Genomic DNA, 16305 nt, shown 5'->3' with positions numbered 1-16305 from the left:
GTGCTTCATTTAATCCAGTTTTATCATAAACTGATCTGCACAGACTGAGACATGGGAATTCCCAGTAGACTCTGCTTAATTTTTAGTCTTTACCCCCCAGTGTACTTTTAAACTAGACGTGATTCTCTCACATGCATTTCTGCACAGCAAAGAAACATTAATGAAGCAAGATGAGACTCCACCGATAAATCTCAATAATTTTATTGTCTTTGTTCTCATGAACTTTTGTGAGATCTCGCAAAAGTTTTAGTCGTATTCTTCGGAGGCCGCCAGCTCGAAGCCGACCGGGAGGTCGAGGCACGATGTGCCGGGAAAGCGGTGTTCCTCCCGGCTGTAGTAGGTCTCGACCTCCCGTTAGCTTTGAGATGGTTGGTGTCAGATCTCCGAAAATGTCGGAGCTCTTTTGCAAATATGTGATGTCTTGTAAACCGAGCAGGTATCTGACGTTTACACAACTACATTCACGCCTCAAAATATCTTAAAAGTGTATTTTGTGACCCAGAAAGAGTAATATTACAACTAAGTAGCTGCCGCCATTGTTGGAATTAAACTTTTGCGAGATCTCGCAAAAGTTTTGCGAGATCCCGAGTTAGTTTTGCGAGATCTCGCAAAAGTCCGTCTTAAGTTTTTTTCTCCCATGTCCCCTGCGGGGCTCCGTAGAAATCAAACTGGTCCACTGACCAAGGTCATTTTCTGAAGCACTTTTCCAATAATGCAAATGTTTATAGGCCTATATCTACCAAACTATATTTGAGGGCAAATACTTTGCAAAATGTGATGTGATAACATGAAATATGTTTGCAAATAGCCACAGTTTATACCAACTCTACTTTAATACATCAATGGTATACCACACAGTATATCACATAGACTTAGAGGGCTATTTAAGCTGATTATAAAGTTGACAAAGTATTTAAATCCTGTCTGTTTGTCCTCACACATGAAGAATGAACCTCTCAAGTTTGGCATTCAGTAAGTTGCTGAGTCCTGACTGCACCCAGACTGATTAGTAACAACAAAACATTAAAAAAACAATAATCAAGATGTTACTATGTTAACAAAGCTAAATGAATGTACAAAGTCATGTTAATTATAATGAAAAGTTTTATTATAGTTTTTTTTCATGATTTTACAAGTAAGATGCTTCTGGAACTTTATCTGTACAACACATTATGGACATTCATAATCTGACATAAAAAACATTGTAATTTTGCCCAAAGTGATTTTCTTTTTTTCCTAATAGAAATATCTCTGGCTATATATTCTTTTATTTATTACTACTATTTATTACACATAATATATACATATATATTTGTTTTGTTTTGGGTTTGTTTGTCCTCCGAAGCCTCCGTATTATTCTCTTCCTGTATTTCCAGGATTAGTTAAAGCAGACTTTTCTCCAGTGGTTTATGCAACACCAACTCTTCTTCATCCTCATCATCACAGTTTGATCCAGCACTGCTCTATCTCACAGTGTTGGTAGCAGTGGAGGAGCGGTGTCTTCGGGTCCTGCGGGTACAACAACTTTTTAGGTGGACAAGAAGAAAAAGACAACCAGTTAGAGCAGGGGTACCTCACAACGCAAAGCTGAATCACAAAGAAGAACTAAAATAAAATAAAATGGAAAAAGTCCATCAAATTAGATCTAAATAAAAATTATTAAGTGAGAACAATACAGTACAATAAAATAATGCTGATAAACTTGTACAGAGTAATCTTTTGTGGATTCTTACCAGCATTTACAACAAATAAGGCCAAACGGGAACACCAGAATCCATACAAATGGTAAGCTCAGTAAAGCCCGATTCCCTAAGAAAAGTTTTAGAAAAGGAATAAATTAATTTTACAAGAATTATGTTTTCCAGTCTTTAAATACGTGTAAAATAAAAAAAATAAAAAATAAAAAGATGCACTGCCACAGTCGCTGTTGTTTTTCATATATAAAATGTAATATTTAATCATATATAATTTGTTGAGCTGATAACTCACTGATTAAGAGTGGATTCAGGATTTTTTCACTGAATCCATAGCTGACTGGGTTTTCCAGCTGACAGCTTATCAAACGTTCTCTGTTTGCCTGCAAATGAAGAGAAAGAAGGAGCTCATAAACACACACTGCATTTTAATTAGAAAACAAATGTCCTTGTTTTGTTTACCACATATTGAATTTTACCATTTGCCAGTCACTGAATTTGTTTGTGGCGCTCAAATCTGTCAGAACTTTCCCTCCAACTTACTGACTTAATTTCTATGAAGCTAAAGATAATCATTTGATAGTCTGAATGTATTCGTTTTCTGATTCTTTGTTTGAAACATGCACCCTAATTGTTTTGTTTGTTTGTTTGTTTGTGGGTGTGTGTGTCTGTGGATTTGGACGTGCCAAGATCGGTGTAAGACCCAAATGCAGACTCAAAAAAAAAGGCAAATATTACCTGAAAACGCACATTTAATGTGGTTTATTCTTCAGGAAATACAAGATTCATGAGGAGTTCATCAGGTTGTATACACATAGGGGATAAAAACAGCTGACCAGTAAGGTGTACAGTGGTCCCTTGCTATAACGCGGTTCACCGTTCGTGGCCTCGCTGTTTCGCGTTTGTTTTTATTTGGTTTTTTTGGTGCAATTTTGCATGCTTTTTTTTTCCTTACAGCGCATTGAGTTCTGCGTCCTGATTGATTGACAATGGTCTACAGCCAATCTCGTGCTGTGTCTCCTGTCCAGTACAGAATGCGTTCAGCTTGTCAAATTAACATAAATCTTCGATCTCTAGCAGTGTGACTCTGAAGTGCTGTACTGTATGTTTGTAAGTTTTCTCCCCAACAAACATAACAATGTTGACGGTTTGGTTTCATTCTATAATACTGGACCTATTTTTCTACGAAGGTTTGAATTTTGAGAGTGTTTAAACAATAGAGAAAAGTGTGAAAATGTTCATGACTGTCTGAGAAAACTGTCTAAAGTGTGTAGTGAGGGGTTTTACAGCCTTAAAACATCTATAATAATTGTAAAAAAACAAAGTTGGCTACTTCGCGGATTACACCTATATGGCAGGTTATTTTTTAGAACGTAACTCCCGAGATAAACGATGGACCGCTGTACTGCAAAGAAAGTTCAACACAGACAGGCTTTCTTTTGCTTTAGCTAGTTACAAAATGTAAAACCCCAATCAGAGATAACAGGTCATCAACTTTCTCTCTTTTTTTAATCGCTGCTGTTTGTTTCTCAAATGAAGGCTGCACACTGGTGGTCTGAAAATCTGGATAACTCTTCTGTCAGTATACACAATTCAGCATTTAAGCTGTTATCTTCTTTGGTCTATAAGGCAGTCTGCCCTGCGACAGACTGCCGACCTGTCCAGGGTGTACCCTGCCTCTCGCCCTATGACAGCTGGGATAGGCTCCAGCGCCCCCCGCGACCCTGAAAAGGATAAGCGGAAGCGAATGGATGGATGGATATAGTATATATGTAATAAACTGAAGATTTTACTTGATGGTCACTATTGGTCTTTAAATAATGAAGGAAAAGCAAACGGGTTCTTTATACATTGTGTAAAGGCCAAATGCACGTAAAGCTGCGATAAAATGTCTTGAAAGTATTTAGATTAAAAAAAAGATTTGGATTCATTAGGTTTGGATAAAATGACAAAAATAACCAACAGAGCTGTCATGTGATTCAATAATCAGATCCTGTTTATACCTGTGTGATGTTGAACTGACTGGTTGGAGACTGTTTCACCATGTCACCTATCATCCAGTAATAGGTGATCGGTTTGACATCATCTGTGATGTTGGGTTCACAAGTGAGAGTACAGTAGGTCATCTCAGGGTGGCACCATGTGGACACAGTAGGATTAGGGACAGTGGCTGGTAGAAAAGGGAGAAAACCAACAAGAATTTGACTTAAAATCAGGTGAACTAGTTCGTGCTGGCTATAGTATGAATTCCTCCTCCCACTTACTGATAACAATGATTTCCGTTGTGCTCATGACTTCATCATTAATCTCCGCCGTGTAGCTGCCGCTGTCGTTTAGAGCCAGGTTTGAGATCGTCAGGACCCCAGTGGAGGTATCCACCTCACAGCCATCTAAAAGTATGAAGTGAAGGTATCATCGTGGATCATTTCAATATATTAGCACAGAAATTACCTTAAACTTCATAGTTTAAGGTGCTAACCAGTAGATGAAATTTACATCACTAGAATCCGAGAGTTATTTATACCTCATAACGTTGTCTGTGAAGGTTCTCAGTCATCCAGGTCATCGTAGTCTAAGGAGCTTTCAAAGAAAAGCATCTGGACTTCTTTAAGTTGCTTGAAGACGTTTCACCTCTCATCCGAGAAGCTTCTTCAGTTCTAAGGTCAAATGGTGGGGAGTCCCAGATTTAAACCTAGTGGGAGTATCCCCCCGCAGAGGGACAAAAGGACCCCCTGATAATCCTCTAATCGCCTGAGCCAAGGTGTGAAACTGGGTGTGGGTCCCAATCAGCCAGGGTTTCGGGTGAGCTCATTGTGAAACCTGGCCCCACCTTATCATGCGAATTCCTGAGGTCAGATGGCCCAGGATGTGAGTGGGCATTAAGGCGTCTGGGGAGGGAACTCAAAACTGGATTATAGATGGCAGACAGTTGGTGTCGTAAACCCCCGCCTCTGTTCAAAGATGGTCGCTCACAGTGGACATAGATGGCTTCTTTCACTCCTCTTTCAAACCATCTGTCCTCTCTGTCCAAAATGTGAACATTGGCATCCTCGAAAGAGTGTCCTTTATCCTTAAGATGCAGATGGACTGCTGAGTCTTGTCCTGTGGAGGTGGCTCTTCTATGTTGGGCGCTTGTGAAGTGGCTGTTTGGTCTCTCCAATGTAGAGGTCTGGGCATTCCTCGCTGCACTGTACAGCATACACCACATTGTTAAGTCTGTGTTTTGGAGTTTTGTCTTTCGGGTGAACCAGTCTTTGTCTGAGCATGTTGCTGGGTCTGAAATGCACCGGGATGTCATGCTTGGAGAAAACTCTCCTGAGTTTTTCTGATACACCGGCTACATAGGGGATGACAATGTTGTTGCGTCTGTCCTTCTTATCCTCCCTCACTGGTGTCTGATCTTCTTTTCTGTGCCTCTTTGCTGACTTTAAGAACGCCCATTTAGGATAGCCGCACGTTTTGAGTGCTTCCTTTACATGCGTGTGTTCCTTCTTTTTTCCTTCAGGCTTAGAGGGAACATGTTCTGCCCGGTGGTGTAGGGTCCTAATTACTCCAAGTTTGTGTTCCAGAGGGTGGTGGGAGTCAAAAAGGAGGTACTGGTCCGTGTGTGTGGGCTTCCGCTAAACTGGTTTGAAAGAGGAGTGAAAGAAGCCATCTATGTCCACTGTGAGCGACCATCTTTGAACAGAGGCGGTGATTTACGACACCAACTGTCTGCCATCTATAATCCAGTTTTGAGTTCCCTCCCCAGACGCCTTAACGCCCACTCACATCCTGGGCCATCTGATCTCAGGAATTCGCATGATAAGGTGGGGCCAGGTTTCACAATGAGCTCACCCGAAACCCTGGCTGATTGGGACCCACACCCAGTTTCACACCTTGGCTCAGGCGATTAGAGGATCATCAGGGGGTCCTTTTGTCCCTCTGCGGGGGGATACTCCCACTAGGTTTAAATCTGGGACTCTCTGCCATTTGACCTTAGAACTGAAGAAGCTTCTTGGATGAGAGGTGAAACGTCTTCAAGCAACTTAAAGAAGTCCAGACGCTTTCCTTTGCAAGCTCCTTTGAATACCTCATAACAGTTTAAACAAAAAACCTACCCCAAAGAATCTACTTAGCTTGTTAATAAAGGCTTAAGTTACACGCTCCTTGCAACCTCTGGTTGCTATTGAAAGATATTTTGTCTTTGGCCAGTTGAGTGTTTGCCTAAGGTCCCTGGATGTCCCTGGTTGAATACTCACAAAGAGGGTGCTTCACCACAAACCTCCTGGTGCCAGAAAATTAATTCTGTCCATCTTGGTGTAGCAAGTACAGTGGCAGAAACATTCACTCTCTCATCCAAGTGACTTCTTCAGGTCTTTTTCAGTGAAGTCACCGAAAAAGAGCAAAGAAGTCACTTGGACGAGAGACTTCTACTCACTGAATATGTTATGTTCAAATGAAAAGAATCAACTTGCTGGGATTTTCTTACCTGGATGATTAAGCAGGCATCAAGACTGCTTGTGATTGCTTTAGTCAACATCAGATTGACGTGGAAACCAATAGTTTGCATAAAGGCGGTGAATTGTCTGTGTGACTTAAGATGTAACTAACTTGCCAACTAACCACGCAGTGGAAGTCAAAGTTGAAAAAATGCAGATACTTTTCTGTCTTACCTGCAAAATCAACGTGTTTCAAAAGCTGCAACATTTACTTTGAAGGCAAACAAGCTCTGTTTCCAGTTTGTGTCACACTTTTGAGTTTTACATCTGCTTGGGGCTGCTAACGACCAAACCAGTTGCAAGCAGGTTTTCAGTGGAGCACCAAACACCTCTTTTGCGACCAATTTCACCTTTCTACAGTCAGCAAATTCCCACAACTACTTGCCACCCAATCAGTCAGAGAAAACACATTTTTCTCTAGCAACCGATGGTTGTCAGGCAGTCAACAACTAGTCTCTTGGTCTGCGTAAATATGTCCCTTAAAATATTATTTGAGCAAAGGTTTACGTTTATTTAAAGGTAGTCATTACGAAAACCTTCATGTTTGGTGTATGTTCAGGGGTTAAATTAAAGGAAAGATTTAAGGATACTTTTAGGCTTTGTAGTTTTACAATGAGAGTCATGACTTTTTTTCTAAATACGCTACATACAAACATTAAAAATATGTAATCTGTGTATGTATATGGATTTCAATCTTGAGTGAATGTACCTCGGAAGTGCCAGGAGGTGAAACGTTGTTGTCTGGTCCACTCCAGAGCAACATCCTGATCATGTGTCCACTTGATCCTGGTGATGGAAGCAGGCACAGAGCCTGGTGTGAGGACAACTTTGTCACCCACTTTCTTGTAGACGCCTTCTTTCTCTGCAAAATCAACATATTAAGAGTTTCACATTCAATTCTTTAAATGCACAATTGCTTTAATTTACAGTTTGGTCTTATGCAATGTAGACATTCAGGCCGTGGGGGCAGCAGTATAAGTGTAGATGCTCAGACCTCCCTCTTCTCATCCACCTCCTCCAAGTCTTTTGAAAATACACAGAGGCATTTCCAAGCAAACTGAGAGGGCTTGGAAGGATGTCTACTCTGAGATCTTCTCCTGTTTGTATCTGTGGTTATATTCTTTTGGTCACTACCAACAGCTCATGGTCATAGGTGAAAGCATGGCTCGACCGGCCATCAGCAACAACTCTTCGCCCCAGTGAAAGCAGGAGATAATGAAGAGAATAGAATGACATCATTTGCAAACAGCAGAGATGAGATTCTGAGACCACCAAACATGATCTGCTCCATCCCTCGGCTGTGCCTAAAAATTACTTCCAGAATTAATGACAAAGGGTTGCCTGGGTGGAGTCCAACACCCACCATTGTGAGCCAAGCTCTAACTGTTGATCAGGGTGTGACAAAGTGGCTAGGACAGAATTCATTTGCCATTTGTCACTTGAATATATTGTTATTTTGTGTTCTGTTATCCTATAGTCTATCCATAATGCTTTAATGTAAACACAGCACATGTAACCTTGGCTCTACATACTATCCCAGGTCTGTTTGTGGTAGCATTGGTTATATTTATTTCATCTGTGCAAATGTACTTAAAGCTAAATGTCACTTCATCATTAATTGATTTGGATCTTTCATTTGTTTATGTAGTTTGGTTATACTTACCATTGTGTGTTCCTTTGAGCAGGTCTTATTTGTAAAACAGGTATGTGTGAAGGGCCGCCCCAGTACTTCCTGATTTTATAGGATATGATGTCACTGATCATGTCAATTGGGTGTAACCAAATGAAGGGGTGTTTATTTTGTGTAAAATTGTTTATTTCATTTAAAATAACCTCATGAGTCAGATTAGGTGAAGAGATTGACTTTTCACAACTGTTTAGTTGGGTAAATGAGTTTGTTAAGTGGAAAAATGATTTTATTCCTGTTTCTTTGTCTAGACTGTGTTATTTAGTCTACCCTGTTTTCCCAATGGTAGAGGTTAATGAGATCCAGGTGTGAGTGGAATTCTATATAAAGCAGGTGAGATTTTGACTCACAGGTGCTTATGTTTTGTGAAACAATTGTTGAAAGGCGACGCCAGAAAATAAAGAACACTTAAAAGAAACTTGAACAGTCTGCAGATGCTGTCTTCCTATCACCTTCCATGCTGCTTATGTTATGCTACTTCACACAGGGATCAAAAAGCCTGTAACAAAAAGCCACTCCCGGATAGGGATGGGTATCGTTTAGGTTTTATCCGATACCAGTACCAAACCAGTACTTTTGAAACGTGCCGGTGCTTAAACAGTGCTCGAACCAGCGCTTAAAGAATGGAGAACACAAAATTGGTCCAAAAACCTCTCATGTTTAGCTGTTTTTTTGTAAAAAGATAACAATGTTAGCCTTTTCTGCAGCTATAGGGGATTTATGGCATCACTCTTGGCTGGAAGCAGTGCTTAAACAATGGAAAAAACAAACTTTGTCCAAAAACCTCTCATGTTTAGCTGTTTTCCACTTTTTCTTTGGTCATTTTAGCCTTTTTGGCCAGGGTGAAGGGAGTATCTGCCATCAAACAAGAAGACAGCCGCATGTAACTACGATGGTGTTTGCTAGTTCACCTTACTTGCATTAATGTAATAATGTGGCCTACTCAGCGTAAATTACACACGAACAACATTAAGCTACTCACGCAGAGAAGAACGGCTGCTGCTGCCATCATCATTCGTCACCGTCATCATTTCTGCTACACTGGCAGGGCTAGGGGCCAGGACTCTCCTCTTCGGGTTTTTGGGGGATGTTGCTAACTCCGGGTCAGATAACAGGCAACCCACCCGCAGTAGATGCGCACGGTGTGAGGTCTCGCAGCAAGCTATCAAATACGGCGCATTTCTCGGCTTTTAACAAAATGCTATACGCAGGTGTTTCATCAGATTCGAGGAGTTACCTCCTTTGCACAGTATCACCTTAAAGCACTTGTTGCAGGCTGCTGAGTTTGCATCTTTTGCTGTGAGGTACAGCCAGACTTTGACCGCTTCGCCTTGGGCATTTTTAATCTGTAGCTCTGCTCTAAAAGAACGTATGTACCTGGGCCCGCCTACTACGCTTGCAACGGTAAAATGATTGGCTGGAATCCAAAGTGTATGACATCTCAGGGAAAAAAAGCACCGAAATAAAGCACCGAAATGTGCGCTGCTTTTCGGTCTGGTTACTTCCGTTTATGCTGCTGCCATAATGGCACCGGATACCGGTACCCATCCCTACTCCCGGAGCGTCCCCCACACAATACCCTGACAATTGTAGAAGAATGTTGAAGTGCACAAAACACGTGTCAACCGGCTGATCAATTCCTCTTCAATCTGATATGATTAATGGTCAGATTCTCATCTCCAGCACCCTGACATAAACCTTTCCGGGGAGAGGTTAAGGAAGTCAGCACTGAGCAGCTTCCCCTACCTGAATCTTTGCTTCAACACCACCCTTAAGTCTGGTTCCATGGCCAAACTCGACTCCTACCAGGAGGCTGTCTGTTACCCACCTCCAGAGTTTTATGGGCCAGAAAAGCTGGATAGGACTCCTTCTTTAGCTTGACAGAACTCTTTACTTCTCATTTGGGGGTTTCTGCCATGGTAGACACCGACCACTGCATGAACCATTCTGACTCAGTGTCCCCAGCTTCTTATTTACTCTATAAGAAAAGGCAAATTTATACTACTTACAGTACTTATTGATCACGCTAAATAGCTTAAGCAGCAGATCCACTGTAACTATTTATGAATTTATAGACATGAATTCCATATGCAAAACAAAAATGTACAAACATTCATCTTGATGCTAAAAAATGATACATCTGCCTTTTACAACATTGTACTTTTATGTGATGAATCTATTTATTACATCACTAGTAAATGAAGTGAAATGTACAATACTTTGCACTGAAATCTAAATGAACATACTTGTGAAAAAGATCCTCTTTTACAGCATAACACTGATTACCATCGAAGTACAGCAAGGATTTCCTTAGTGAAGTGAACCATTCACCACAATCACAGGTTTCTGTCTTTAACAGTCTCAGAGTTTTTTCTTTCCTTGTTTGTACACATGGATTTCTCCAAAACATGTGTCAGTCTTAATTACTGATAGGTTGCTTTACTGTAATAAGGAGCCTTATTTACAGTTGTGCAGCACTGGTTTGTCTTGTTGTTTCACAGAATTATGTCACCAAGATGTGATGGTAGCAAAAGTGTCCATTAGGGGTCACTGTGGAGTTGGCTGTCGGACTGTTGGGAAATTTGTGCAGCTGCTTCAAACCTTCAGAAGACCCTTATGAAGAAAACATCGAGGGAACAGTTTACCCTGCCCGGGATAGGGTTACCGGGGCCCCGCCCTGGAGCCAGGCCCGGGGAGTGTGCCCGAGGGCGAGCGTCTGGTGGCCGGGCCTTAGTCCATGGGGCCCGGCCAGGCACAGCCCAAAGAGGAGACATGGGCCCATCCTCCCGCAGGCCCACCACCTGCAGGAGGCGCCATAGGGGTCGGGTGCATTGTGTGCCGGGTGGCGGCCAGGAGCGGAGGCCCTGGCGGACTGATCCCCGGCTGCCAAGACTGGCAATAGGGACATGGAATGTCACCTCTCTGGTGGGGAAGGAGCCTGAGTTAGTGCGTGAGGTTGAGAGGTACTGGCTAGATATAGTCGGGCTCACCCCTACGCATGGCTTGGGCTCTGGAACCAGTCTCCTGGAGAGGGGCTGGACTCTGTCTCAGTCTGGAGTTGCCCCTGGTGAGAGGCGGCGGGCTGGGGTGGGTATTCTAATATCCCCTCGGCTTGCTGCCGGTACGTTGGGGTTTTTCCCGGTTGATGAGAGGGTTTGTTCCCTGCGCCTTAGGGTCGGGGAACGGGTCCTGACTGTCATCTGCGCTTATGCGCCGAGTGGCAGTTCAGAGTACCCAGCCTTCTTAGAGGGGGGGTGCTGGAAGGTGCTCCACCTGGAGACTCTGTTGTCCTGCTGGGAGACTTCAATGCTCACGTGGGTAATGACAGCGAGACCTGGAGGGGCGTGATTGGGATGAACGGCCTCCCTGATCTGAACCCGAGCGGTGTTTTGTTATTGGACTTCTGTGCAAATCACAGTTTGGCCATAACGAACACCTTGTTCGAACATAAGAGTGTCCATAAGTGCACGTGGCACCAGGACGCTCTAGGCCGTAGGTCGATGATCGATTTTGTAATCGTATCACCAGACCTGCGACCATATGTTCTGGACACTCGGGTAAAGAGAGGGGCTGAGCTGTCAACTGATCACCACCTGGTGGTGAGTTGGATCAGGTGGCAGGGGAGGACGCTGGACAGACCCGGTGCATCTAAACGTGTAGTGAGGGTGTGCTGGGAACGTCTAGCAGAGGCCCCAGTCCGCGAGATCTTCAACGCACACCTCCGGCAGAGCTTCAACAGCATTCCGAGGGAGACTGGGGACATTGACCATGTTCAGCGTCTCCATTGCCGAAGCTGCTGCATTGAGCTACGGCCGCAAGGTGGTTGGTGCCTGCCGTGGTGGTAATCCCCAAACCAAATGGTGGACACCAGAGGTGAAGGGAGCCACCAGGCTGAAGAAGGAGTCCTATCGGGCTTGGTTAGCCTGTGGGACTCCGGAGGCCGCCGACAGGTATCGACAGGCCAAGCGGAATGCGGCTCGGGCAGTGGCTGAAGCAAAAACTCGGGTGTGGGAGGAGTTCGGAGAGGCCATGGAAAAAGACTTTCGGACTGCCTCGAAGAGATTCTGGCAAACCGTCAGGTGTCTCAGGAGGGGAAAGCGGTGCTCTACCTGCACTGTGTATAGTGCTGGCGGAGCGCTGCTGACGTCGACTGAGACAATTGTCAGGCGGTGGAAGGAATACTTCGAGGACCTCCTTAATCCCACTGACACGTCTTCCGAGGAGGAAGCAGAGTCTGGGAATGAGGGGAATGACCCGCCAATTTCAAGAGACGAGGTCCATGAGGCAGTTAAACAACTCCTTGGTGGCAGAGCCCCTGGTGTTGATGAGGTCCGCCCCGAGTTCCTGAAGGCTCTGGACGTTGTAGGGCTGTCCTGGTTGACACGCCTCTACAATGTTGCGTGGAGATCAGGGGCAGTACCCCTGGACTGGCAGACCGGGGTGGTGGTCCCCATCTTTAAGAAGGGAGACCAGAGGGTGTGTTCCAACTACAGGGGGATCACACTCCTCAGCCTCCCTGGGAAAGTCTATGCCAGGGTGCTGGAAAGGAGAGTTCGTCCGCTAGTCGAACCTTGGATACAGGAGGAACAATGCGGTTTTCGTCCTGGTCGCGGAACACTGGACCAGCTCTTTATCCTCTCAAGGATACTTGAGGGTGCATGGGAGTTTGCCCAACCAGTCTACATGTGTTTTGTGGACTTGGAGAAGGCATTCGACCGTGTCCCTCGGGGTGTCCTGTGGGAGGTGTTGCGGGAGTGTGGGGTGTCTGGTCCATTGCTACGGGCCATTCGATCCCTATACAACCGTTGCAAGAGCTTGGTTCGCATTGCCGGCAATAAGTCGGACTCGTTCCCGGTGGGTGATGGGCTCCGCCAGGGCTGCCCTTTGTCACCGGTTCTGTTCATAATTTTTATGGACAGGATTTCTAGGCACAGCCAAGTGGCGGCGGGCTTTCACTTTGGTGGCCTCAGAATCTCATCTCTGCTTTTTGCGGATGATGTGGTTCTGTTGGCTTCATCGGGTGGGGGCCTCCAGCTTGCACTTGAATGGTTCGCAGCCGAGTGTGAAGCAGCGGGAATGAGGATCAGCTCCTCCAAATCTGAGGCCATGGTTCTCAGCCGGAAAAGGGTGGAGTGCCCACTCCGGGTCGGGGATGAGTTCCTGCCCCAAGTGGAGGAGTTCAAGTATCTCGGGGTCTTGTTCACGAGTGATGGGAGAAGGGAGCCGGAGATCGACAGATGGATTGGTGTGGCGGCTGCAGTGATGCGGACGCTGCACCGGTCCGTTGTGGTGAAGAGGGAGCTGAGTGTAAAAGCGAAGCTCTCAATTTACTGGTCGATCTACATCCCTACCCTCACCTCACCACGAGCTGTGGGTAGTGACCGAAAGAACGAGATCGCGGATACAAGCGGCGGAAATGAGCTTCCTCCGAAGGGTGGCTGGCCTCTCTCTTAGAGATAGGGTGAGAAGTTCGGCCATCCGGGAGGGGCTCAGAGTAGAGCCGCTGCTCCTCCGAAAGGAGCCAGCTGAGGTGGTTCGGGCATCTGACAAGGATGCCTCCTGGGCGCCTCCTGGGTGAGGTGTTCCGGGCATGTTCCACCGGGAGGAGGCCCCGGGGCAGACCCAGGACACGCTGGAGAGATTATATCTCTCGGCTGGCCTGGGAACGCCTTGGTGTTCCCCTGGATAAGCTGGAGGAGGTGGCTGGGGAGAGGGAGGTCTGGGCCTCTCTGCTTAGGCTGCTGCCCCTGCGACCCGGCCTCGGATAAAGCGGATGAAGATGGATGGATGGATGGATGCTTCAAACCTTTCAGTGTTTCATGATGTCATCACTAATTTTAAATATACTAATACAATTAAAAGTGGTAGGTTACATCACAAATACTTTGTTATTATTATTATTATTATCATTTTTAATCAGGTTTGTAGCTTAACAGCACATTAAAATAATTAATTTTATTTATGAACATTTGTTTATATGGCAGTGTTACTGTTATTGTGTATTCTTAAAACTTAAAGCAGCACAAGCGAAGCCTCGGGCAGCCGGGCAGACTCGAAACAAAAGTATGTACAGTACAGCTTACAGGACGTTAACGTTATTCTGGATAGTAAACATATACTATGAGACTGATGACAAGGAGGAGTAAAACACACTTATACACAAACACGCCACACCAATAAAAATGGTTCTTTGGTGAAGTTAGGCACAAACTGTGTTGAACATGCAGTGCTCTCTGGTTCTGGTTTATATTCAATAAATATGTCATTTGTCACTTCATTTGTTGTACCTGTAGCATTTTTTGTATGTATGGCAGCCAGTCCCGTGGTTGTGGTTGGTTGCCAAAAGTGCAGAGTATGACTTTAATCACGAATACAAACATTATATATAAACATGTTATATTTTTGTTTGCTTATACCTGAAACTTTTACTTTGTACCAGTGGGACTGTTTCACTTTAGAGTGAAAAGTACACTAACCTGTCCCAGTCCTGTTTTTTCTAATTATCTATTAAACTTCCACACAGAGTATCCAAAACTCACCTGAGTTACCACCCAGCGTCTTCAAAGCCACCACCAGAATCATAAAACCCAAAGAGCACGATGGTAACATCTTCCTGAATTAATAAAAAGAGCTGGGAAATAATCCACCATTCTGGTGCAAATCCCACAAATAATTCTAGGATGTGGAAGTTGTTGGAATAAAGGGAATAAAACAGGTCGCAGGTGCTGCTAATCTAGAGAAAGAAGATCTGACATTAAAATGAAAGTCAAATTTAAAAAAAAATCCAGGAGGAAACAAATTCCACTTTGTGAAGAACTGGTTGAACAACTTCCAGAGCAGGTTGTGGCAAGTGCAGCACATTTTTATTTTACACACAGTTTACGTGTGTATTTGTGGTGCTGCTCTCTGTTTCTACTCCAGTTGTTTTCAGTGTAAACATTGTGCTCCGTGCTCCAAATGATTCACTTTCACGCTGTGGTTTCTCAGATTTTTGTGATCTTAAATCTGCTAAAATATTGTGCCGTTTTTTTCTGCATGCATTAATCACAAGAAAACAGTACGTCTCCATTTTTGCTACAAAATAAAGAAATGCTGCTGTAATGACTTTTAAAGCCTCTAAATGTTGTAGCAACACTTTCTAAAAAAGAGTTGCCGAACACAAAATTGCCTTTATACTCTTGTACAGCCAGGCCTCCTGTCATTTGTCTGTATCACAACACAGGGCTGCACAAAAGGTTATACCCATCTTCTTCAGTGAGGCTAAATCTACATTTCCTTGAAAAAAAAAAAGACATTTTTATTAAGTATATTCATTTATTATTTTGGTTGACTTATTTAAGCTTTGAAAAATGAAGCACTCAATAACTCAAGCAACCTGCCTCAGGTTTACTTAGTTTCACATTTGGCTGATGCACAAATATAAAGGTGATGTAAAAGTTCTCACCTCAGTGTATGAAAATAAGGAAAATAGTTAAATTGTCAATATCTTAATATTAAGGAAAGCTGTCTTCCCTTTCTGAACACCAGGACCAGTTAAACCCGCTACAAGGCCCCTGTGAACAGGGAAATACTGTAAATAAACTAACAGATTGCTTACATGTAGCCGTTATAGTTTTGTTTGTTTTTTTCAGCTTGTTAAAACAACTAGTTGATCCACCAATGCTGCAGCTAGTACTGAAAAACACTAGAAAGAGAGCGTATATGGGCTTGTCTTCATTGGCCCCTCTGCTAAATCCAGAATCAAGTTTAAAATCCTTCTCACATATAAACTCTTGAATAATCAGGCCCCATCTTATCTTAACTACCTTACAGTACTATATCACCCCAATGGAGCACTTCGCAGACTTCCAGGACTGCATGCTTACTTGTGGTTCCTAGGATATTTAAAAGTAGAATGGGAGGTTGGAACCAGCTCCCAGCTTGGATTCGGGAGACAGACGGGCTTAAAAGGTTTTTTTTTTTGATAAAGCATATAGTCAGGGTTGGATCAGGTGACTCTGTTATGCTGCAGTAGGCCTTAGCTGCTGGGGATTTGCCATGACGCACTGTTTCTTCTTCACTCACCTTTTTCACCCACCTTTCTTCATTTAATCATTAGTTATTATGTCTGCCTCTCTTCTGTTTTCCTTCTGTCCCGTCTTCCTCACTTCACCCCAAATCAGTTCTAGCAGATGGGCGCCCCTCCCTGGTTCTGCTCTAGGTTTCTTTCTATTAAAAGGGAGTTTTTTCTTCCCACTGTCACCAAACCACTTACTCTTAGCAGTCCTCTGATTGTTGGGGTTTCTTTGTATTATTGTAGGGTCTTTACCTTACAACGTAAAGCGTCTTGAGGCACCTATTGTGATTTGGTGCTTCATTTAATCCAGTTTTATCATAAACTGATCTGCACAGACTGAGACATGGGAATTCCCAGTAGACTCTGCTTAATTTTTAGTCTTTACCC

General features: G+C 43.8%; 1 protein-coding gene across 1 annotated transcript; it reads right to left on the bottom strand.

The window, feature by feature from the left end:
* Positions 1-1135: 1135 nt before the first annotated feature.
* LOC146361175 (CD48 antigen-like) lies at positions 1136-14578 on the bottom strand. The gene is made up of 7 exons (XM_084922325.1): positions 14402-14578; positions 6885-7037; positions 3959-4084; positions 3698-3864; positions 1990-2077; positions 1734-1809; positions 1136-1524 (listed from the first exon to the last, which is right to left on the bottom strand). Exons 1-7 carry the CDS (start codon positions 14469-14471, stop codon positions 1464-1466), a joined length of 741 nt encoding a protein of 246 aa, XP_084778451.1. The 5' UTR covers positions 14472-14578; the 3' UTR covers positions 1136-1463.
* Positions 14579-16305: the final 1727 nt, after the last annotated feature.

This window comes from Perissodus microlepis, chromosome 23, assembly GCF_051167445.1.
Source record: "Perissodus microlepis isolate ML-2025 ecotype Zambia chromosome 23, ASM5116744v1, whole genome shotgun sequence".
NCBI classification, from domain to species: Eukaryota; Metazoa; Chordata; class Actinopteri; order Cichliformes; family Cichlidae; genus Perissodus; species Perissodus microlepis.
This window is presented reverse-complemented; position numbering and strand designations above follow the sequence as displayed.

Excerpts from the sequence above, each read along its gene's own strand:
- LOC146361175 (XM_084922325.1), bottom strand. The coding sequence starts at position 14,471 with ATGTTACCATCGTGCTCTTTGGGTTTTATGATTCTGGTGGTGGCTTTG. Across the intron at positions 2,078-3,697 it reads GTCAGTTCAACATCACACAG|GCAAACAGAGAACGTTTGAT; the intron begins GTATAAACAGGA and ends CTTCATTTGCAG. Across the intron at positions 1,810-1,989 it reads CCTGAATCCACTCTTAATCA|GGAATCGGGCTTTACTGAGC; the intron begins GTGAGTTATCAG and ends AACTTTTCTTAG.